The 25,818-nt window shown below is 38.7% G+C and overlaps 1 protein-coding gene across 2 annotated transcripts in view; it reads right to left on the bottom strand.

Annotated features, from left to right (window-relative positions):
• LOC127427098 (wings apart-like protein homolog) overlaps positions 1 to 25,818 on the bottom strand; it is a 90,134-nt gene that overhangs the window by 51,789 nt on the left and 12,527 nt on the right. For both annotated transcript variants that reach the window (XM_051674464.1, XM_051674465.1), the window contains exons 3-5: positions 9,836 to 10,514; positions 4,105 to 4,427; positions 3,677 to 3,798 (exon numbers count right to left, since the gene is read on the bottom strand). In XM_051674464.1, the coding sequence (XP_051530424.1) occupies positions 3,677 to 3,798; positions 4,105 to 4,427; positions 9,836 to 10,514 (1,124 nt within the window). The remainder of the gene's footprint in view (positions 1 to 3,676; positions 3,799 to 4,104; positions 4,428 to 9,835; positions 10,515 to 25,818) is intronic.

Genomic DNA, 25,818 nt, shown 5'->3' with positions numbered 1-25,818 from the left:
TCTGGAAGCCTGCTGGACTCACATGCACATTCATGCTTCAGAGATGGCACGCGCGAAAATCACATGAAACACAGCTGCGTGTGTCTGATTAGAAACATATTTAGAACGCGAGAAGAATGTCATTGAATGTCAGTCCCTGAAAAACCCTGTTTCTTAAATTCTCTGTCTCACATAAAGCCGCTCTGCCTTCCTCCTCCTACAGAATGTGTACCATGTACTTGTTACGTGAACAGAATGAGGTGCACATTTCTTGCATGTGTTGCCGGTTTTGCGTAACCACGATACAGACAATAATCTGAAATGTATACTGGTTGCCAGATTTCTACCGGTTTATCATGTCTACCGGTATATCGCCCACCCCTAAAACACATTGAAGAAATGTTCGTGAATTCTTGTGCATATACATGCTTTTTCACATTTATTTCCTTTTGAGGTCCTCCTTGAACGTTTTTGCCATCTGACCAGGGTCCATCTGGGCCCGGCTTAAAATACGGGACAAATCGTTTCATCATTTCGTTTTTAAATACTGGACGATCCCATATTTTAATTATTTGCCACTGTAGATTCAGTAGTGTTACGATAACAGTCATGGCAGAGCAGGAAACACTGTCAAAGAGTATTTTTTGTGCAAGAATGCAGATGTTCAAGAACTCTTAACAGAACGTCTAATTATTCAATTCCAGTATTTAAAAAAACAACTAAATTTTGAACCAGGGGCCAGATTCAAGAAAAAAATAAGAATGTTCTTAGGATACATTTTAAGAAGTTCGTAAGAATGTTCCACTGTGTAATTCTTGAAAAAATGTGTAAATTCTCAAATATTTTCTTAAGAACGTCTTAATTGTCTTTCTTAAGAATAAAATGACTGTTTTGACATTATCTGATTATACTAGCCTGCTCATGAGGTTGCACAACAGGAGGAACGATGAATGTAGAGCTAAAGAACTGTCTAAGGATAAATGATTCATGCAAGAGATTCAGTATCTGTGAGTTTGTCAAGAGAGGTGAGCAGGTTTTGCTCTGGCACATTCAGCTGTGGCAGTAAGATTCACCATGATGTTGAGCTTTGCCCTGTTTCAAACACCTCACATTCATCACTGGCATGAATAAAATCATCCTTTTCTACTCCTCTCAACTATGCCAGGAGTCTTCTGAGTTCAATACAACTTAAGCTCTGTGAATCTGGATCCTAAACATGATCTGTGACATGCTGTCGATTACCACAGAAAATAATTGATAATTTTGTGTGTGTATCTAAAAGAAATTAATTCTACAAAAAAATAACATACAGTAATGCACTTACAATGGAAGTCTATGGGTACTTTCCCACTAGCATTTTGGTGCACACCCAGGTTCGTTTGACGTCAGTTTGGTTAGTGTGAACAATATTCTGAACTGGGGTGCGCACCCGCAAACCGCAACGGAGTCTGCTTGAAAAGGTGATCTGGGGTTCATGTGAACTCCAGTAGGGTTCGCTACGGATTAGGGATCGGCACGAGTACTCGAGTTCTCGGACGTGGCAGCAATGATTGATCATGAAAACGATGATCGATGGTGATCACACATGATGTGACCTTTCACTTAATTTGAAACTCAATGCATATACAGCAGGCGAGTGTTTCAAACAGCTAGACAGAGTGCAGCTAAATGGAACAGAATGCAGTGTCTTCAAAACTGAACTTAACACGCATATTAAAAACGCGATGGTTATGGCGTCTCCTGTTAAGCCAACCGCGATTTGAAAATAGACGGTTCAGACAGTCTCTAAAAAAAACTGGTGCGGACTTACAAAGATTACTACGGTAACCTTAAGGAAGAACAGAGAGACGTGCGTTGTGCACATTCTTTCATTGAGTTGGGCAGCGAATCTTCACTTAATGACAAAATATGATGCATTATATTTTGATTATGCAATCTTTTGTACATTTTGTAACAGATTACAAACAGACGTTTGTCAGACATGCTAATATACACTATATTGCCAAAAGTATTCGCTCACCCATCCAAATAATTGAATTAAGGTGTTCAAATCACTTCCATGGCCACAGGTGTATAAAATGAAGCACCTAGGCATGCAGACTGCTTCTACAAACATTTGTGAAAGAATGGGCCGCTCTCAGGAGCTCAGTGAATTCTAGCGTGGTACTGTGATAGGATGCCACCTGTGCAACAAGTCCAGTCGTGAAATTTCCTCGCTACTAAATATTCCACAGTCAACTGTCAGTGGTATTATAACAAAGTGGAAGTGATTGGGAATGACAGTAACTCAGCCACGAAGTGGTAGGCCACGTAAAATGACAGAGCGGGGTCAGCGGATGCTGAGGCGCATAGTGCGCAGAGGTCACCAACTTTCTGCAGAGTCAGTCACTACAGACCTCCAAAGCTCAAGAACAGTGTGTAGAGAGCTTCATGGAATGGGTTTCCATGGTCGAGCAGCTGCATCCAAGCCATACATCACCAAGTGCAATGCAAAGCGTCGGATGCAGTGGTGTAAAGCACGCCGCCACTGGTCTCTAGAGCAGTGGAGACGCGTTCTCTGGAGTGACGAATCACGCTTCTCCATCTGGCAATCTGATGGACGAGTCTGGGTTTGGCGGTTGCCAGGAGAATGGTACTTGTCTGACTGCATTGTGCCAATTGTGAAGTTTGGTGGAGGGGGGATTATGGTGTGGGGTTGTTTTTCAGGAGCTGGGCTTGGCCCCTTAGTTCCAGTGAAAGGAACTCTGAATGCTTCAGCATACCAAGAGATTTTGGACAATTCCATGCTCCCAAATTTGTGGGAACAGTTTGGGGATGGCCTCTTCCTGTTCCAACATGACTGCGCACCAGTGCACAAAGCAAGGTCCATAAAGACATGGATGAGCGAGTTTGGTGTGGAAGAACTTGACTGGCCTGCACAGAGTCCTGACCTCAACCCGATAGAGCACCTTTGGGATGAATTTGAGCGAAGACTGTGAGCCAGGCCTTCTCGTCCAACATCAGTGTCTGACCTCACAAATGCGCTTCTGGAAGAATGGTCAAAAATTCCCATAAACACACTCCTAAACCTTGTGGAAACCCTTCCCAGAATAGTTGAAGCTGTTATAGCTGCAAAGGGTGGGCCGACGTCATATTAAACCCTATGGATTAAGAATGAGATGTCACTTAAGTTCATATGCGTCTAAAGGCAGGTGAGCGAATACTTTTGGCAATATAGTGTATATACTGTTATGTACATGTCATTGCCCCTCGAGTACTTGACGAGTACTTGAGTAGACAAAATGACCAAAATGCCCACCCCAACTACTGATATGAACGCATTTGTTCTAAATCACGCAATTGAAATGCTACTGATGACGTATAATTCATGTCTTTACATGCTTCCGGGCACAATTATTATGGTATAATGTATATACATGTATCATACCTGCTCGTCTCGAGATAACCTTCAGAGAGCAGCTCATAGCCTTCATATTAAGATATCTATAATACTTCTGGAGTTGTAGGAACTCTGTGGTTAAACACCACTTTGGTCTGTTGTTGTTGTTGTCATGACATTTAATATTTTGGCTTTCTCCAATTGTTTATCTTTCATCAGCAAAAAAATAATAAAAATAAATATAAATACTGGGATCACAAAAAATCAGTTGAAGATGAAAAAGACAGACAGAATATAAAGCGCTGATGTCAGCCTCACCTTCTTGGGTCCGCTGAAGATTTTCCTGCTGCTGTCCTTTGCTTTCTCCTGAGCTTTGACCTGAGGTTTCCTCACTGTCTCAGACAGGGAGGGGGAATGGACCTCTGGGAACTCCATAGGATCTGAAACAATGTAATACAGCAAACAAACATCAGCCTTGTGTCTGTTGAATGCTGCTACTGTCTCTGAAGGGTTTTCTGCATTGCTGACTAGTACAAATAATCTATACTATTTAATGAAGACAAATTATTTGACTAATAGTTGAATGATGATGAAAAAATGTTTACAAATGAATGTTTACCTAAACGGCAAAAACAAATGAAGAGAATAAATGTCTGTAGGCCAGATCCATTCCTACTTAAGTACACAAACATGTTTCAGGCCTAAAAGTTCAACTAAATGCCCAGATTGAACACGTAGATACTGACCGTGTATGAGGCTATGACTGTGAGCAGTTATGTGACTGCTCTGCCTCTCTCTGGGTGGAGGACTGTCAACATTCGTCTCTATAGAAACCAATGGCCCAGCTAAGCCCACAGCAGCCATCCTCTTGGCCTTCCTCCTCTCAGAGAAACTCTCCTCATCTTCATTGTCGCTCTCACTCAGGTCATCAAAGCCAAAGTATTTTATCCTGTAGTTGGAGCTTCCTGAAGCGGAGTCGTTGTCAACCTCAGCCAGAGCGTCGGCATCATTAAATCCAAACAGCTCCAGTTTACTGCTCTTCACTTTGCTCTGTGTGGGTCTTGATCGACTGCAAACCCAACAGACAAACAGTCAGAGCCGTACACATTCGTACACACTTCAATGAGGCCAAGATTGAAACCAATAAATGTTGAACTTGAGAATTTTATCCCATTTTGTTTTGTCCATACAGCCTAGGGGTGGGCGATGTACCAGTAGAAATTTGTAAACAGGTATATATTTTGGATTATCGGCTCTATCAGGGTTATGCAAAATCATCACAGCGTGGTAAGAAATGTGCACCCTATTCTATTCACGTATGTGGAACACATTCACTCAGAGAGGAGGAGGAGTGTGGAGCGGCTTCACGTGAGACTAACATAACTGACGCTCGCTATCTTTGGAGCATGCAAGTGCATGCGAGTGTAGCAAGCTTCCCGTTTGTGCTCCAGGAGAGCGCAGTGTGAGATTACTCGCACTACTCAATCAGGTTTCTCTCGATATTGCGGCACGCTGCACAAACCACAAAACTTACGTGACCCATTTAAATTCTACTGAGATTCTTTTTTCTTCCTTAAAGTGCTATGGAGGAAGTCCAACATCTCAAACAGCTAGACAGCCTGACATTTTAACCACCTCTGTCAAGGGAAACAGCTAACAATGTACCATGCATCAACAACTGGGTTTTTTAAACTACACATTATTACCCTTAATAAAATTCAGTTTGAATAATGTTAGATATTAAGAAACAAACCAGCCTTGTTTACCTTCAGATTTTCAATATTCTCTACAGAGGAAAGTTTATAATTATAATAATAATACTACATCAGACTGAAATTTGGCATAATGTGACATTTACCTTTATGGTAAGGTTGATTTAAAACCAAAGGTTGATTAAATTATTATTATTATTTGTTTTTTTACTTTGACTACAGTATGTTTGTCACATTCCAAATAAAGAGATAATTATAAGAGAGGAAGTCATTTTCATTTATAAAGTAATTCACTGGCTGGATTATTAAAAAAATAGGGATTACAATATAATATTTAATATATATATAGACACCAATTTTTATAGATTTTTTTTTTTTTTTTAGAAAAATGTAAATATGTTGTGATGTATATCGATATCGCATATTGATATCGGTCGGCCGATATTATCGGCCAATATTATCATTTAACCGATATATCGGTATCGCCATATATGTTTACCAATATGCGCAGATATGAAAACTTTTCAGAACATATAATGCAGAAAACATTGCTTTAGAATTGGTGTCATAATGTAGTTTGTCCAGCAGAGCGTACAGAGGGTTCAGGTACCAAAACGGTATCAGGGGAGAAAAGTGGTATTGATGCACTAAACCGAAACAAAGAACATACCAAACAAAACCAAAACATAAACCCAAAACAAAATACAGAATAAACAAAAATCTAACAAAAATGAAACCAAACAAAACAAAAGCAAGAAAACAAAAATCTACAATATTGCAGATGTCGTTACGGACTACAGATCAAACCAAGACCATCACCAAGAAAAAACATGAGCTATGACCTAAAATTAATGTAAGAATTTATCTGATCATGTTTACAGGGCTGGGTGATATGGCTAAAAAAATGATATCTTGATATTTTTCAGCCTATTTACAATATTTTATACATATCTTGATACTTATGTATTTGATCTGAAATGGCTAAAAATTATTTATTTATTTTTAAATCAGAGGAACCATCATTTCATCCAAATAGCCATTGTAGCCAAGTAGAGTCAATATTTTGAAGGCATTGAATAAAAATCTATTTAAAAACAATAAAGGAATGTTTTCCCAGTTTTTCATTAAATGAACACAAGGGAGAACGAGATTTAATCATTTTCATTGATGTGACCTTTTTATTTATATATTTATTTATAATGATACATAGTAGCTTAATAAAAAGCATTATTTATCATCATTAGGGATGTGCCAGACTAGTTGACTAGTCGATTAAACGGTTCTGATGCCGCTAGTCGACACTGGAATTACTAGTTGGTTAATATTTCCCCCCATTAAACTGATAATAATTTTTACACATTTACGTTTGGCTTTATATTTTTACAGAGGCTGCACTTAAAATTACTGTCATATTAATGTTACGTATTTTAAATAGAATTAATAATACAAATATTATTTTAAAAAAAAAGAGGATATCTGGAGCAGATACAGAGTTTAATTTCACCTCAGGCTGCAGAAAATGTCCTCTCGCTAGACAAGCAAACTCAGCAAAGTAATTATGAAATCACTTCGGTGGTGCGGGAATCGGCTTTCCAAATGTTTGAAAGTCCCTATGGATGTTTTCACATTTTAGTCTTCTTTACATCTGTGCATGCTTGTACGTTATTTTTCCACTGAGCAGGCTTTTTCAAGCACAGGATAGCCGCCTCAGGTGAGTCAAGTTCCGTCTTTCACCGGACCATGTCGACGGGTTAATTTTACTCATCAAAAAATTATACTTTTGAGTTACTAGCCTAGAAAATAACTGTTTTAGGCTAGGTCTGCCATTTTTTTTAATCTGCTGATTAAGAAGGCTATTTTCAACATGGTGCCGACTAAACGTGTTAAACTATATTTTATTCTGTGTACAAGTCATGTTTAGAATACATTAGGCTTATTGCAGGCTACATCACAGGCCTATTTCTTTCTATCATATAGCTACTTTTTTTTTTTTTTTTTTTTTAACATCATAACTGTTATTGGTTAACGTTCTTTACCAAACAGCTGTCATATTAGATCAATGGTTAATGCACGACTGCACGTCGTGAAATACGTGCAACTTTTCAGAGCATTTTTTTTCTCTCTCACAGATTTGGCTTAGTCTACCTGTTAATTATTTTCAACAATGTCCTGAATGTTTTAATATGTTAAGTAACTTTTACTTAGTGATTTCCGTTTAGAACAGGTTTTTAGGGTTGTTCCATTGATCCTGCACGATTCATTCAATTGTTTTCAATAAATATGTATGTAAAAGATTCGCTAATGTTGATTCAGTGAATGCGTGTCATGTTCTATATTTAATGTACAATATTAGATTAAGTATTTTAAATGGGTCGCATAAAACACTTTTTTTTTTTTTTTTTTTTTTTTTTACTGTTTTCTGAAGGTTAGTTTCTCTTTAGACTAGTCGGTTATAAAACTTCCATTTAAACGACAGTCAAATTAGTCGTAGCACACATCCCTAATCATCATATATTTTTACTAAAAACTTTTTTTGTAAATGAACAAGGTGTGCAGAAACTACACTTATTTTTTGAACCCAGTTGAATATTGCATAATACAAAATTATTACTGTGGGACCCAGTCAAGTTTATTATTCTGATATAATACTGAATTGTCATTATTATTTTGAGGATTAGATTTGTTTTATATAAAAGTAATATATTTCTGTCCTATTTACTTCACCTTCACCTGGAGCTTTTATTTTGACTCATTTTCTGTTATACTGTGCCACCTTTGTAGATTTGGATAACAACTTGTAAGCTTGAACCTAGAGTATTTTTCTTTCACAATGCATGTGAACTGCTCTGAAAGCACTAAAACACAAGCCCATGAGCCCCGTGTGTTCACAGAACACACCCTGTTTATTGTCTTTTGCATTGTGATGTTATTTATTAATTGTGCAGCCTTGAATAATTGTGAAATTAGTCTAGTGATGCTCGTTATGTACAGTGCATCCAGAAAGTATTCACAGCGCTTCACTTTTTCCACATTTTATGTTACAGCCTTATTCCAAGATGGATTAAATTCATTATTTTCCTCAAAATTCAACAAACAATACCCCATAATGACAACGTGAAAGAAGTTTGTTTGAAATCTTTGCAAATGTATAAAAAAAAAAAAAATCACAACATAATACATAAGTATTCACAGTCTTTGCTCAATACTTTGTTGAAGCACCTTTGGCACCAATTACAGCCTCAAGTCTTTTTGAGTATGATGCTACAAGCTTGGCACACCTATTTTTGGGCAGTTTCTCCCATTCTTCTTTGCAGGACCTCTCAAGCTCCATCAGGTTGGATGGGGAGTGTCGGTGCACAGCCATTTTCAGATCTCTCCAGAGGTGTTCAATCGGGTTCAAGTCTGGGCTCTGGCTGGGCCACTCAAGGACATTCACAGAGTTGTCCCGTAGCCACTCCTTTGTTATCTTGGCTGTGTGCTTAGGGTCATCGTCCTGTTGGAAGATGAACCTTCGCCCCAGTCTGAGGTCCAGAGCGCTCTGGAGCAGGTTTTCATCAAGGATGTCTCTGTACATTGCTGCATTCATCTTTCCCTCGATCTTGACTAGTCTCCCATTTCCTGCCGCTGAAAAACATCCCCACAGCATGATGCTGCCACCACCATGCTTCACTGTAGGGATGGTATTGGCCAGGTGATGAGCAGTGCCTGGTTTCCTCCAGACATGACACTTGCCATTCAGGCCAAAGAGTTCAATCTTTGTTTCATCAGACCAGGTAATTTTGTTTCTCATGGTCTGAGAGTCCTTCAGGTGCCTTTTGGCAAACTCCAGGCGGGCTGTCATGTGCCTTTTACTGAGAAGTGGCTTCCATCTGGCCACTCTACCATACAGGCCTGATTGGTGGAGTGCTGCAGAGATGGTTGTTCTACTGGAAGGTTCTCCTCTCTCCACAGAGAAACACTGGAGCTCTGTCAGAGTGACCATCGGGTTCTTGGGTCACCTCTCTGACTAAGGCCCTTCTCCCCCGATCGCTCAGTTTGGCCGGGTGGCCAGCTCTAGGAAGAGTCCTGGTGGTTCCAAACTTTTTCCATTTACGGATGATGGAGACCACTGTGCTCATTGGGACCTTCAATGCTGCAGAAATGTTTCTGTACCCTTCCCCAGATCTGTGCCTCGATACAATCCTGTCTCGGAGGTCTACAGACAATTCCTTGGACTTCATGGCTTGGTTTGTGCTCTGACATGCATTGTTAACTGTGGGACAGGTGTGTGCCTTTCCAAATCATGTCCAATCAACTAAATTTACCACAGGTGGACTCCAATCAAGTTGTAGAAACATCTCAAGGATGATCAGTGGAAACAGGATGCACCTGAGCTCAATTTTGAGTGTCACGGCAAAGGCTGTGAATACTTATGTACATGTGATTTTTTTTTTTGTTTTGTTTTTTTTTTAAATAAATTTGCAAAGATTTCAAACAAACTTCTTTCACGTTGTCATTATGGGGTATTGTTTGTAGAATTTTGAGGAAAATAATGAATTTAATCCATTTTGGAATAAGGCTGTAACATAACAAAATGTGGAAAAAGTGAAGCGCTGTGAATACTTTCTGGATGCACTGTAACTTAATGGCCAAATAAAAAGCACATTAAAATCGTGATATTCACAATGTTGATTAATTTCACATCATCAGCAAAATCGTTGTGATTATACAATGAATATTTTTTATATATATATGTTACAGTAGTGCATATGCCTCACACTATTACCTGACGGGTTTGCTCTCAGTTTCTGTTTTCTTCCTTAGTCTTAGTGCATCTACTGGGTCTGCAGCTGGGGCGCTGACTATGTACTCCTCCATACTGCGGTCCATGGAGTCCTGGAAGGTGACATTAAACATGGACAAACAGGACGGGTGCAGCACCGTGAAGTCTCTCGTCCGACCTCTGTTTGCCATCTTCCCAACAGCGCTCTCAGCTCCGCTGTTGTGTGACACTCCCACAGAGTCACCACCGGAGGCGCTTTCACTCCCATCGGGTCCTCCAGCCTGCTTGCCTTTACTGGGTCTGCAGTATGTTCGGCAGTTGGAGGACCTGAGCGGCGACTGTGAGTGATCCTCACTTTCAGATGGCTCGACAGGAACCTTAAAGTCCCCCTGGCCAAGCTCGTCTAACTGAGTCTCAGAGGAGGTTTTGTCCTGAATGCTGCTGCGACTATAACTACTGGATGCCCACATGGTAGACGGAGGGTTTTTGGGACTGGTGAAGAGGGATGTGGAGCGTACCCCCAGACCGACCACAGCGCTCCAGGCATCATAGGAATCCTTGGCCTCTGTTTTCTCAGACTTCAACGTGGCGGTCTGGGCTAGAGGTCTTGTGTCGCTTTCAGAAGGGTACCAGGAATAGCTGTGCTGGTCTGTGCTCTCGATGGACCAACTCAGGATCTTTCCTACAGAAAAGGAAGTCAACAGTAAAAACATCAGTCAGATGTAGTTTGAATAAAAGGACATGACTCCAAACATCTTAACCAATCATGTTCGTTACTCAACAGGAGGTAGATTCCTGAATAACAAGTTTGTGAATGGCTTCAACAGAACATGGTTGAAATGTTGCTTGTAAATCCTTAAACTACATCAGCAATAATGCAAAAGTTAAAGCTGTGAGCCAATAAAAGCAATTATCTGCACTATTGACCATCGGCCAATTGTTTCAAAACAGCCTATGATCAGAACCGATGATTTCCTGTCAAAATGGGCCGTAAAAACCCCTTTAGACAATTAGCCTACAACCAGCATTAATTTTTACACAATGTTTATTTTTATACATAGTTTTAGTCTTTTGATGAAAATGCCCTTTAAATTTAGTGAATATTTCATCATGTTATATTCATTCATTTTAGTCAGTTTTACTCTGACTAAAATGGCATTTACTTTTAATCAATGGAAATAACATGTATATGACCATACTTTAATCAAACATTAAAACAAGAAAAATGTACAAACATTTTTCAATTTAAACATGTATCAAACATCTAAAAGATACATACAAAATAGACTACAATTGTCCTTGTGAAAGCCTGAGTTCTGAAAATAACAACATATAAAGTATATAGAAACTACTGTATTCTGAATTCTTCATGCTTTAGAGAATGTTATTAATTTCAGTGTTTTAGCCAGTTTAGGATATTGCACTGCATGTAGAAACAGCGTATTCACACCGCAAGTTTACCAGTTAATTGGCTTTATTGTCTGTGCAGATGTAAGTTGTAATATGATGCTTATGTTGTGGACATAGTGATTCATCCCTGCTTCAGCTTCATCATTCATAGTTAAGAAAATTCAAAATATTAAAAAAATAATTTAATGTGTCTAACAAGAGGCTATTCAGAATTCAATTAATGTCAGGTAATAATGTGCTTTGTTTATAATAGAGCAACTACTCTGAAACATGGTAAACATGTAGAGACTAGGGCTGCACAACTAAATTAATAATCGAGATAACAATTACAGCTGCCAGAATAACCTAATTGTGAAAAATTTCAGTTATAGCAGTCTATGCATGTGTACTCGTTGCATCATGTTGATATTTTATTCTAATTGGTGCACACATGAAACAATAGACATGGAGATTTCAAAGATACTGCAAACAGATTATTATTACAAATTAACCAACAAATAAAGATGCAAATACAAATCTGAGTTTACGTGATGTAAAACGAGTCACCACAGTCAGACGGTGCGTGAAGCAATAGATTTCTACTTTGCAACAATAGAAACACATTTTAAATACCAATAAATTGTGAAATTATTGCACATTTTATCCTGAAGGGTGAAAGAAATTTGTTAGTGGTGCACCGATCAGGAAATTTGAGGCCGATACCGATCACCAATTTTTTAACACTAAGATCGGCCAATACTGATACTTTTTATTTTTTTTTTATTTTTTTTTAAAGTGCCCTTAGCCACATTTTGCAAGTTACAGGTGCATCTCAATAAATTAGAATGTCGTGGAAAAGTTCATTTATTTCAGTAATTCAACTCAAATTGTGAAACTCGTGTATTAAATAAATTCAATACACACAGACTGAAGTAGTTTAAGTCTTTGGTTCTTTTAATTATGATGATTTTGGCTCACATTTAACAAAAACCCACCAATTCACTATCTCAACAAATTACAATACATCATAAGACCAATAAAAAAAAAACATTTTTAGTATATTGTTGGCCTTCTGGAAAGTATGTTCATTTACTGTATATGTACTCAATACTTGGTAGGGGCTCCTTTTGCTTTAATTACTGCCTCAATGCGGCGTGGCATGGAGGTGATCAGTTTGTGGCACTGCTGAGGTGGTATGGAAGCCCAGGTTTCTTTGACAGTGGCCTTCAGCTCATCTGCATTTTTTGGTCTCTTGTTTCTCATTTTCCTCTTGACAATACCCCATAGATTCTCTATGGGGTTCAGGTCTGGTGAGTTTGCTGGCCAGTCAAGCACACCAACACCATGGTCATTTAACCAACTTTTGGTGCTTTTGGCAGTGTGGGCAGGTGCCAAATCCTGCTGGAAAATGAAATCAGCATCTTTAAAAAGCTGGTCAGCAGAAGGAAGCATGAAGTGCTCCAAAATTATTGGTAAACGGGTGCAGTGACTTTGGTTTTCAAAAAACACAGTGGACCAACACCAGCAGATGACATTGCACCCCAAATCATCACAGACTGTGGAAACGTAACACTGGACTTCAAGTAACTTGGGCTATGAGCTTCTCCACCCTTCCTCCAGACTCTAGGACCTTGGTTTCCAAATGAAATACAAAACTTGCTCTCATCTGAAAAGAGGACTTTGGACCACTGGGCAGCAGTCCAGTTCTTCTCCTTAGCCCAGGTAAGACGCCTCTGACGTTGTCTGTGGTTCAGGAGTGGCTTAACAAAAGGAATACGACAACTGTAGCCAAATTCCTTGACACGTCTGTGTGTGGTGGCTCTTGATGCCTTGAACCCAAATTCTTGAATCGATTTTGCTTGACAATCCTCATAAGGCTGCGGTTCTCTCGGTTGGTTGTGCATCTTTTTCTTCCAAACGTTTTCCTTCCACTCAACTTTCTGTTAACATGCTTGGATACAACACTCTGTGAACAGCCAGCTTCTTTGGCAATGAATGTTTGTGGCTTACCCTCCTTGTGAAGGGCGTCAATGATTGTCTTCTGGACAACTGTCAGATCAGCAGTCTTCCCCATGATTGTGTAGCCTAGTGAACCAAACTGAGAGACCATTTTGAAGGCTCAGGAAACCTTTGCAGGTGTTTTGAGTTGATTAGCTGATTGGCATGTCACCATATTCTAATTTGTTGAGATAGTGAATTGGTGGGTTTTTGTTAAATGTGAGCCAAAATCATCACAATTAAAAGAACCAAAGACTTAAACGACTTCAGTCTGTGTGCACTGAATTTATTTAATACACGAGTTTCACAATTTGAGTTGAATTACTGAAATGAATTAACTTTTCCACGACATTCTAATTTATTGAGATGCACCTGTATATTCTGCAGATATGTTTATGCCCCACACATAAAATTACATTAATTGTGAATTGCTAACATTTGTTTGTTTTGAAACAGTTATGAATATTTCTGTTGTCAATATCAAATGTCATTGTGACATACTGGCAACCAGTAAAAACCATGAGAGCATCACACACAGCAGAGATACGTTCAAAAATAAGTTGCCTATTACTAGCTCCAAAACTGCTCCTGAGAGGAATCATTCCTTTTTATGATTTGTTTACTACCTTTGGTGTTTTGTTGCAATACAAATCACTAATTATTAAGCAAATGTGTGAAGACACAGTGCCGTTATTAAAGGTTAAACAGATATATCTGTTATTAGTGGCATTGCGACCAACATCAGTCTGATTTAAATTGGGATCCTCAATTAAACTGGGAATAGCGCTGGGATGATTGACTGATGGTGAGATATTGAGAGCACCTGGACAGCGCGCATGTAGCTGAAAGCGCTCATGATCACTCAAACAGTCTCTATCGCTCAACACAACATCTGACTGTCACGACTCATGTTACATCACGAGTACTCAGATTTGTATAAGCATGTTTATTTGTTGTTTATTTCATTTTTATACCTGTTTGCAGTCTCTTTATCCTCTCCGTGCTCACAGTGCAGTGATTCAGAATTACTACCGTATTGACTCGAGAATGGGCAACTTAATATTCATACATGTGTAATTCTTACACATTTTTAAAAACAAACCTGCATATTCATCTGAATAGCAGCATGTCTGAAAGTTTATATTCGTGAATGCTTAGGGGGGCCTGGGTATCTTAGCGAGTATTGACGCCGACTATCACACCTGGAGTCGCGAGTTTGAATCCAGGGGTGGTGAGTGACTCCAGCCAGGTCTCCTAAGCAACCAAATTGGCCCGGTTGCTAGGGAGGGTAGAGTCACATGGGGTAACCTCCTCATGGTTGCTATAATGTGGTTCTCGCTCTCGGTGGGGCGCGTGGCGAGTTGTGTGTGGATGCCGTGGAGAATAAAGCTTCCACACACGCACTATGTCTCCACGGTAACTCACTCAACAAGTCACGTGATAAGATGTGCAGGTTGACGGTCTCAGACGCGGAGGCAACTGAGATTCGTCCTCCGCCATCCAGATTGAGGCGAGTCACTACGCCACCACGAGGATTTAGAGAACACATTGGGAATTGGGCATTCCAAATTGGGGAGAAAAAAAAAAACTTGTGAATGCTTAGAACTGCCAACAACTCACCCTCCAGTGGTCACACTGTCATGCTTCAAGGGCTGAGAAAGCGCTCATTCATTAGATGAGCAGTGTGCATACTGCAAAAAGATCGGCCCCGATTCTAGGCACGATCAGCCGATCGCGGATTTAAGATGAAATTCGGACGATTTAGATCAGTGGCCAGTCGATCGGTGCACCCCTACAATTTGTGCATTTTTATAAGATACATTTTTGTCATAAAATACATATTTTATTGAGTTTGAGAGATATCATGTGTAACAAAATCTGCATGTCCCCCTCATACCTCAAAGAGGTCTCCTCGGATATAATAGCAACAATGAAAAGCATTTGACGGATATTAAACAGTAATACTGATGTTTATTTAGCTATTTATTTTATTTTTATTTATTCTTTATTTTAATGGTCAGCATTTTACTGATACTAAACAGTACTGATGTTTATTTAGCTATTTATTGTATTTTTATTTATTCTTTATTTTCTCAGTGTTCATTTCTAGAATTTGTAGACAATGTATAATAATAATGTCAAATATTCTTTGATAAAAAATATTTAAGAAGGCAGCCTTCCGAGTACCTTTGCATAGTCATATCGGTGCAAAAATCGGTGAAAAATCCACATAGAAAAGGTCTGTTTTCATTCCAGCTCAAAAATTAAATATATATTAACCCCGCGCACTACAGTACCAACCAGCGTCCATCCCTCTAAACTCAAACAGCCCATGTACGCCTACGAGAGCCCCCCGAGACAACCTTGCCGTCAGATTGCTCAAGTCCAGTATTTCTATACAGATTTTGTGAGAACAGAATTACATAACAGAAGAAAATCTATAAAACAAACTCCAGCCAATAGGCAGAATAAACACAAAGAATGTGTAGATTCATCCGCATAACCGTCCCGAAGATGTGTTCCTCCACAAAACAAACTCCAGCCTCTAGCGGAAACAGCACACACACACACACACACAAAAAAAGCCGTACAGTTTCCTCGGACAGTCAAACGAATGTTCAGTGAGCCAGCTGTTACATGAGAGCAGCAGATGACCTAATCCTTCCAATGTCCTGCAAAAAATACTCCACAAAACAAACTCAAACCAATAGGAGGTACAAGCACAAAGAACATGCAGATTCGTCCACAAACTGTCCCGAAGGAGTTTTACTACACTAAACAAACTCCAGCCGCTAGGTGGAACCAGCACAAAAAGAAACAAAAAATGTGACCAGTTTCCTCGAACAGTCAAGTGAATGTTCAGTGAGTCAGGTCCACTTGGCTGCAAACCAAGCACCATACAATGACTTACTCATTCCATTGACTTTATGAAGGACAATGCTTGTTGGGGACAAGTAAATACTTGGCAGCCATCCTTAGCATCTATTCTCAACCTGGCCAGGAACATCAGTGCAAAAGCGACCCTCCGTCGATGCAAGAGTTCCTTGAAGGAGTGTTATTCCACAAAACAAACTCCAGCCGCTAGGCAGAACCAGCACAAAAAGAAACAAAAAAGGTGACCAGTTTCCTCGGACAGTCAAGTGAATGTTCACTGAGTCAGGACCACTCGACTGCAACATGAGAATCACACCATGACTTACTCAGTCCATTGACTTTATGAAGGACATCGCTTGCTGTGGGCATGTAAATGTTTTGTGGCCATCCTTCGTATCTATTCTCAGTTTGGCCGGGAACATCAGTGCATAAGCAACCTTCCGTTGATGTAAGAGTTTCTTGCATTCCTTGAATCGATCACGTTTCTCTCGTCTAATTCGCAACGTCTGGGAACAAGAAAATGTTGTTCTTCCAAGAAAGCTTTCCTTTGCTCCTCGCCTCGCTTAACATGAGATCTTTATCGAATGATCTCAGAAATTTGGCCAGAACTGATTGGGGCCTGTCTCCCTCAGCGGATCTCCGAGCCGGAACTCTGTGAGCTCGCTTGATTTCCAGCTTATTTACTGCCTGTTATGTCGAGCAAACTCGGAAGGAGCTTGTCCAGAAATTCCACCATATTCTGACCCTCGCTCAGGAATTCCAACAATTTAGACGTCGTTTCATCGGTTACGATTCTCAAGATCTTCCAACTTTTCTCAAACACGTTCCAAGTCCACCTTGGTCGCTAGTGGATTAGCAGCTAATTCCCTCTCTGATGACTCCAGATAATCTATCCGTTTCTCAACATCCGACACTCTTGTAACCAACTCAGTGAATTTTGTCTCCATGGTAGTGATCGAACGACGTATTACAGCAAGATCCTCCAAGTCTGCACTGAACTTCGTCAACATTGCCGTCATGCTCGACAGTTGATGCTGAATCTTTTTCACCGCACAGTCCAAATTGAGTTCCAGGATTGAGGCCTCTGGAAGGGCTTCAGCTTGAACATGTAAGTGTCTTTTAATGTCTCCAGAGCCCGAGGATTTCGAGGTCTTCCGAGGACAGTTAAGAATAAGGCTGTATCAAATCTCACCAGTTTATGACATAAAAAGTATTAAAACCAGCAAAGTGCACAGAGCTTGCAGTTCACACGTCCGAACCTCGCATGGCGTTATGTGACACCTGAAGACAATCTTAAAGTTTTCAAAATGTCTCATGATGTCAAAACGTATTTCCTTCAGAGTGATTTTAACCCTTTAGAACCCTTTTTCTAAAACTGAAATTTCAATAAAATAATTAACTTGAATTCTTAAAGTTAATCCTTTTTCTGAATAAATCCCTAAAGTTGCACTTACCTGCTTATTTTAGAACAACCCAGAATTTCACTACTGATACAGGTAACAACACAAACATAAGCAGTTGTGTCACCAGTATTTGCTTAAAATTATTTAAAAAAACAAAATGTCTTTAAGCTTCCATTTTACTGGATAAAGCATATATTTTTATATTTATATAAAGTATATTTTTAAATAGTTAATAATTAGTGATTTGTTTCTCAAACAAATGGTCTATAAATGGTCCAGAATGCCGCTGCGATGATTTCTCACTAATGGGTTTTGGAGCTTGTAGTGGATACATCTCTTTTATTTTTGACTGTATCTTTGCTGTGTGTGATGTTTTCAGGGTGTTACTGGTTGCCTGTATGTCACAATGATCTTTGAGAATGACAACAGAACTATTTATATCTGTTTTCAATTCAAATAAATGTTAGCATTTTACAATTTCTGCAAATTGAATGTAATTATACAGTGTAGGGCATAAACATAACTGCAGCATATAACTAAAAAATAATAATATAATTATTATTATATAATATAATAATTTAAAAAAGTATATAGATCAGGTGGTGTTTATTCGGGGCTGCAGCTCCTCTGATAACATTAGGCGTTTCATCAATATCATGTGGTCAGTAGCGAATGATCAATCTCCGATCGCTGCCATCTCACTTGACACCGAACAGGCGTTTGATATGGTAGAATGGGATTATCTTTTTCAGATTTTGGAAATGTATGGGTTCGGCAGGAGTACATTTATTGGTTGGATTAAGTTACTTTATAGACACCCTGTAGCAGCGGTACAAACAAATGGATTAATTTCAGATTATTTTACTCTGAATAGGGGCACTCGGAAGGGTCTTTCCCCATTATTGTACTGTCTTGCCCTGGAACCATTAACAGTCATGATAAGAAAGGAGGAGGATTTTCCAGGGGTGACGGGAGGTGTGGCGCATAAGCTTCTGCTTTACGCAGATGATATTTTATTATTTGTCTCTGAACCTACTAGATCTATGCCTTGCCTCCACAGAATTTTTAATTCCTTTTCCAAGTTCTCAGGATACAAAGTCAATTGGTCTAAATCCGAAGCTTTGGCTCTGACAGTGTACTGTCCAGTAACAGCCTTCCAGCTGGGCGCCTTCCATTGGCCCAAACAGGGAATTAAGTATTTGGGTATTTTATTCCCAGCAAATTTGTCTGATTTAGTCAGAGTTAATTTTGACCCTTTAATAAAAAGGTTTGAGCGATGTGGGCAGGTGGGCTTCATTACATTTATCTATGATTGGGAAGGTTAATGTTATTAAAATTAATTGTATTCCAAAATTCAACTACCTGCTTCAGTCTCTCCCTGTAGATGTCCCCCTCTCTTATTTCAAGCAATTTGATAGCATAGCGAAGTCCTTTATTTGGAATGGTAAGCGCCCCAGGTTAAATTTCAATAAGTTACATAGGCCGATTGACAATGGTGGGCTAGTCCTACCCAAGATTTTGTTTTATTATTATGCATTCGGTCTTAGACATTTGGCTCATTGGTCGCTTCCACCTTTCGATCAAACTAGCCGGAGAGGTTAAGTCGCACCCCGTTATTTTGCATTTGCGCTCGATATGGATAAAAGTGTCCAGAGTGTTTAATTCGGATATTTATTTAAACGCCGCCTCAAGCATATGGCTGAACCCTTAACTATGTATTAATAAGTCCCCTTTTTGTTGGTCAGATTGGATTGTGAGGGGGGTTAATACACTTGGTGACCTATATGAGCGTGGAGTATTGAGACCTTTTGAAAATTTGGTTCAACATTTTGGCATTCCCAGATCTCAGTTTTATAAGTATTTACAGCTTCGTCACCTACTCTGCACTGTTTTTGGGAGTGGCACGCACCCCCCTAAAGCAGCAGGTGCTTTGGGAGAGGCGATTGCTGCTTTTAGAAAAGGCCATGAAGCATCAGTGTATTACTCCCTACTAATTCAGTGTCTGGGGGATGGAGCCTTGACTTCTCTCAAGAGAGTATGGGAAAAAGATTGAATTTGGTATTGGATGATGGAGTGTGGACTAAGATTCTTAAAAATGTCAAGTCCGTATCTAGAGATGCAAGGGTTCGCCTTATGCAATTTAAGATTTTACATAGATTTTATTGGACCCCCTCTAGATTATATAGGCTTGGTCTTAAAGACACACCCACTTGCTGGCGATGCCAATCAGAAGTTGGAGACACTACCCATGTCTTTTGGGGGTGTACTAAGATCCAGGAGTTTTGGTTGAGGGTTCGGAGTTATTTGTGTGATGTTTTGAACACTCAGGTTTTGCTTTGTCCCAGACTCTGTATTTTGGGTGATGGAGCGGTCATGCATTTAGGGGATAATCACATAAAAAAATTGGTTTCTGACCAGTCTCATGATCAGCAGGCAAGTAATTTTAAGGGGTTGGAAGTCAAGTGGAGCACCCTCTTTTTCGGAGTGGTGTGTGGAAATGGGGAGGGTAGCTGCATTTGAGGAAGCGGTAAGTAGAAGGCTGGGGTTTAGGGACTTATTTGTTAAAAAATTTTGGGGGGGGACTCTCGGGGAGGGGATGTGGAGAGTGTAGTTTAGTTTAATCATGTATGCTTATTATTTTATATATATATATATATATATATATATATATATATATATATATATATATATATATATATATATTTTTTTTTTGTTTTTTTCTTTTTTTTTTTTTTTGGATTGTGTGTGTGTGTTATGTGGGACCACAGGGGTATTCGTTAGGGGTCAGGGTGGGATTGTATTAGTAGGGTTTAAATGTAAAATGTTGATTCTTTATATATGTGTTGAGTTTTTCCACTGTCAAGTGCATATGAATCAATAAAAATGTTAATTACAAAAAAAAATGATAAAAAAATAAAAAAGTGTAGCAAAAGGGCATTTTAAAAAGAAAAAAAAAAAAAAATCACTGATCTGATTGATTTCAGCCGATCTCAGAAAAAAAAAAAAAAAAAAAAAAGGTATTGGCCTAAAATTTCCTGATTGGCGCACCACTATTCAACAGGCATCCCTTTTTGTAGCCTGCATGTTGTTGTCATCAAATAAAATTATTAAAACATGCATGAATTTTGAGGTGCCAATTTTTAGAGAATTTACAGTCATTCTCAGTATCAATGAATTGGTGTGGCATTATACAGGGGAAAAGAAACGGAAAGAGGATGTAAAAAATGAAAAAATAATATTAATTTTAAAAAAAAGTAGGGATGCACCGAAACTACTTTTCTCTTCTGATCCGATTCCGATATTGGAAATCTCAGTATCGGCCAACACCAATCCCAAGCCAATACCAGTGTTGTTTTTTTGCATAATCAGTTTAGAATATCTTTACATTATTGTGTGGAACTAATTGGGAGTACTCTTTAATATGTAAAGAAACACAAACCTCTAAATACACATTATTTCAATATAAATGTATAGCTTATTAAGAAACACTTTATTATTAACTAGTATACTGGATAATGTAGCAGCAAAATTAACAATAATTTCAGTCTTCAGTAGAAAAGAAACCAGTGTGTGTGTTTTTTTTTTTGGGGGGGGGGGGGATTCAGATCTCTTTTTTGGTTCAATTTAGTTGTAAGACATCAGTCCACTTTTCATTCACAGTTATTTTTTTGGAACCCATTCAACTTAAATATTATTATAAATTGTAAACAATTTTAATGACGACAATAATAATAAATTGTTATTAATATTATTATTATTGACTTTTAAATACAACAGTAATATATTTAAATTGTGCACTTTTTAAACCCTCACGCTTTTATTTTGACATTCTGAACTCTCCAGGAAGTCCTGTATGTGTCTGTCTGTAGGGAAGTTCACAGTAGTTTAATTCGCTTCTTATTCAAATTCTGGTAAAATGCACCTCCGGTGCCGTTCTAAATGCGTATTATAAGTGAACTGAAATATTGAGTATCTACATCTGAGATTGCGCACTACGTGTTGGCTAAAAATACCCGTGAGTTAATCACCCAGGGCTGTGTGTGCTTATGTGTGTCTCAACAGACCAGCACCACTCACTAACGTGCTAGCACTGCACATGCATACTATATTATTATAAAATATAAAATACTATTTACTTATTAAATACAGCCTTTTGTGATTCACAGAGCTTTCGCACGTCTTCAAATGGCTTTGAATAAAATGCACGAGTCATATGAACTGCTTTAATGGTGTTTTTATGGTTCTTTTATGTCATTTTTGGAGCTTGACAGTAACGAACATGACTAACACACAGTATCGGATTTGGATCGGGCTCGTTGGACCGATACCCGATCCGTTTAAAAACGTCGAGGCTAAGGAATCCTGCTTTGTGGCACCCCAGCTTTCCAAAGTTGAGTATCTCTGATATAAATTATGGGATATTGGTATCGGCACACAAATTTTGTATCTGTGCATCCCATTGTAGAAATATTCTATTCACAGGAATATTTGTCACCCATGGTTAACTTATTTCCCGAGATCCAAAAGTGTCTGACAATTGGTCTGATGATGTGATTGTCTGATGGTTACTAAGATAAAATGAGCAGTATTCGGCTGGTCATGTGATCTCAACACTTCTTATGAAAAAGAAAAGCAACTTATTCTAGGCCACTGAAATGTCACCTTTATGTTCTGAAGACCACAAATTACATCCATCAATATTCTGATCCCATAACTAGTAGCCTACAATACACCCAAGAAAACAAACTAAACACAAGGCTAGAGATCTTCAAAACAACAATCACTCATTTGCAGTCATAACATCAAATGCACTACAGTCCACCAGACAATACTCATTTTCCATTGTTACATTACTGTACCCTTCACACATTACCTGCAATCAAGTCTATTTACAACAAGTTGGAAGAGAGAACAAAACATGGTGAAATGTTGAAGGTAATAGCAGCTTTGGAAAAGGCCTCCAACATACAAAACCCCCATTGAGGTCCATGGAAAAGGAAGTCAGCCAGGAAACATTGCAGAGAGGCTGTAAAGTCTAAAAACCATCCATTACACAACAGCAATTACACAATTTCAGTTATATCACCACTTTGGCAATTGTGAACATTTCCCTATTACTTGGTTTTGAAGAGACGAAAAAAAAAAAGGCTTATTACTGTCAAAAATCACACCAAATACCCCAACTTTTAATTAATACTATCCAAATGATAATGATAAATGGAGGCTGTCAAGTTGTCATTAAACTACCCACCACTCTACAAAGAATGAACTGTAAATAAAATGTTTTTTGTTTTGTTTTTTGCTTGTTTGTAAAAGACTGATGTAACAGACTTAAGGTTGCGCGGTATACCAGTACTAATGAAATATCGCGATTCCAAAAATGTTTAAACGGTACAATATCATCTTGTTGTTTATTTCGGTACCATATTAAAGTATGCTGCCATTAGCAAAATGTAATGTAATGTGAGAGTTTTGAGATGAAATCAAAGACCATTTCAAAATAATAATAAAAAAGTCTCAATATGGCCAAATGTGAATGTCATCCATGGAAGAGTAGCAAGGTGAAAACCACTGCTAACCCAGAAGAACATTAAGGCTCGTATGAATTTTGCCAAAACACATCATGATGATCCTCAAACCTTTTGGGAGAATATTCTGTGATGAGTCGAAAGTGGAACTGTTTGGAAGTCAGAGGTCCCATTACATCTAGTGTAAATCAAACACAGAATTCCACAAAAAGAACATCATACCTATGGTCAAGCATGGTGGTGGTAGTGTGATGATGTGAGGATGTGTTGCTGCTTCAGGGTGACTTGCAATAATTGAGGGAAACATGAATTCTGCTCTCTACAAGAAAATCCTAAAGGAGAACGTCCAGTCATCAGTCCAGTTGTTGAAGCTCAAGCACAACTGGATTATACAGAAAGACAATGATCCAAAGCATAGGAGTAAGTCCACCTCTGAATGACTCAAAAGAAGCTAAATTAAAGTTTTGGAGTGGCCTAGTCAAAGTCCTGATCTGAACCCGATTAAGATGCTGTGGCAGGACCTTAAACCGGCAGTTAGTGCTCGAAAACCCTCCAATGTGGCTGAACTAAAGCAGTTCTGCAAAGAAGAGTGGGCCAAAATTCCACCACAGCGCTGTGAAAGACTGATCTCCAGTTATCGGAAGCGTTTGGTTGCAGAGATGCTGCTAAAGGTGACACAACCAGCCATTAAGTTTAAGGGGGCAGTTCGTTTTTCACATGGGTGTAGGAGAACTTTTTTGCTTCAATAAAAAAAAAAAAAATATATATATATATATATATATATATATATATATATATATATATATATATATATATATATATTTGAAAACTGTATTTTGTGTTTACTCAGGTTGCCTTTGTTTTATGTTATATCTCGTTTGAAGATCTAAAACAATTTAGTATGAAAAATAGGGATGGGGTACTTGGGTACTCGGACATGGCAGCAATGATTGATCACGAAACGATGATCGATGGTGATCATGCATGAAGTGACTTTTCACTTAATTCGAAATTCAGTTACAATTACCTGACAACTAAACAAAAACGTGTCCAAGAGGGAGCTTATTTTACGTTGTGATTGTGAGGGGTACCTTGTCAGAAACGTCTTATGGCAACCAATCTGATATACACTACATGGCCAAAAGTTTGTGGACACCCCCTTCTAATTAACAAATTTGATTACTCCATTAAATCCAGTAAAGAAAAATCTTAATATTTCTTTATGTAATGGCTTGGGCTTTGTGTGCTTCCAAATTTGTGGCAACCGTTTGGGGATAGCCCTTTTCTGTTCCAGCATGACAATGCCCCTGTGAACAAAGTGAGGTCCATAAAGAAATGGTTTATTGTGTCTGGCGTGGAAGAAACTGACTGGCCTGCACAAAGCCCAGACCTGAACCCCACTGATCACTTTCGGGTGAACTGGAACAGCAACTGTAAGTCAGGCCCCATCGACCAACATCAGTTCCTGACCTCACTGATAGCCTTGTGTCTGAATGAGAGCAAATCCCTGCAGCCACTGTATGTTACTACATAAAGTATAGTGGAAAGCCTTCCCAAAAGAGTGGAAGCTGTTATTACAGCAAAGGGGGAAATTGATGCCTACGGTTTTGAAATCAAATTTTCATCAAGCACATAAGGTGTACACAAACTTTTGGCCATATAGTGTACAACGCTGAATTGCTATCTTTACGATAATCAAAAGAGTGTAATTAACTGTGTTTTGAACACCTGTCTCTGCAAAACATTTGCTAAACACATTTTATTATCATTTAAATATAAGAACTTTGACTCATTAATGGATATTATTTAATAAAGTGAATGTTTATCACTGACTGTAAAACCTCCCTGGGTGCCAACATGTTTGCGTGACGTAACACACACACCTGTACTCGAGTTGACAAAATTACATAAATGCCCAACCTAATGAAAAATACACAAAAATGGAAACAAATCAAGAGGGCAAATACTTTTCCACAGAACTGTACCTCGGTTTTGGGGTCACAGTTCGGTACAGCAACGAAAACAAAGAATCTTTCTTTAAATTATTTATTTTGAAAACACAGTGGCTGATCAACAGCAATTCTTAACATGAAGGTTCCTTTATACACTGATCAGCCACAACATTAAAACCACCTGCCTAATATTGTGTAGGTCCCCCTCGTGCCGCCAAAACAGTGCCAACCCGCATCTCAGAATAGCATTCTGAGATAATATTCTTCTCACCACAATTGTACAGAGCGGTTATCTGAGTTACCGTAGACTTTGTCAGTTTGAACCAGTCTGGCCATTCTCTGTTGACCTCTCTCATCAACAAGGCATTTCTGTCCGCAGAACTGCCGCTCACTGGATGTTTTTTTGTTTTTGGCACCATTCAGAGTAAATTCTAGAGACTGTTGTGTGTGAAAATCCCAGGAGATCAGCAGTTACAGAAATACTCAAACCAGCCCATCTGGCACCAACAATCATGCCACACTCCAAATCACTGAGATCACATTTTTCCCCATTCTGATGGTTGATGTGAACATTAACTGAAGTTCCTGACCCATATCTGCATGATTTTATTCATAGCACTGCTGCCATACGATTGGCTGATTAGATAATCGCATGGATGATTTTTGGAGCCAGACAGGCTGGTTTGAGTATTTCTGTAACTGCTGAATTTTTTTTTTTTATTACACATCATCACCATTGCTTACATTTTACAGCAGTAACAGTAACTGAGATATTTTGAAAGAAATGTTATAGTTTTAAATAATTTATTATACATTTTAATTACAACTGTGGCAGGTGTTAA

This window comes from Myxocyprinus asiaticus, chromosome 36, assembly GCF_019703515.2.
Source record: "Myxocyprinus asiaticus isolate MX2 ecotype Aquarium Trade chromosome 36, UBuf_Myxa_2, whole genome shotgun sequence".
NCBI classification, from domain to species: domain Eukaryota; kingdom Metazoa; phylum Chordata; class Actinopteri; order Cypriniformes; family Catostomidae; genus Myxocyprinus; species Myxocyprinus asiaticus.
This window is presented reverse-complemented; position numbering and strand designations above follow the sequence as displayed.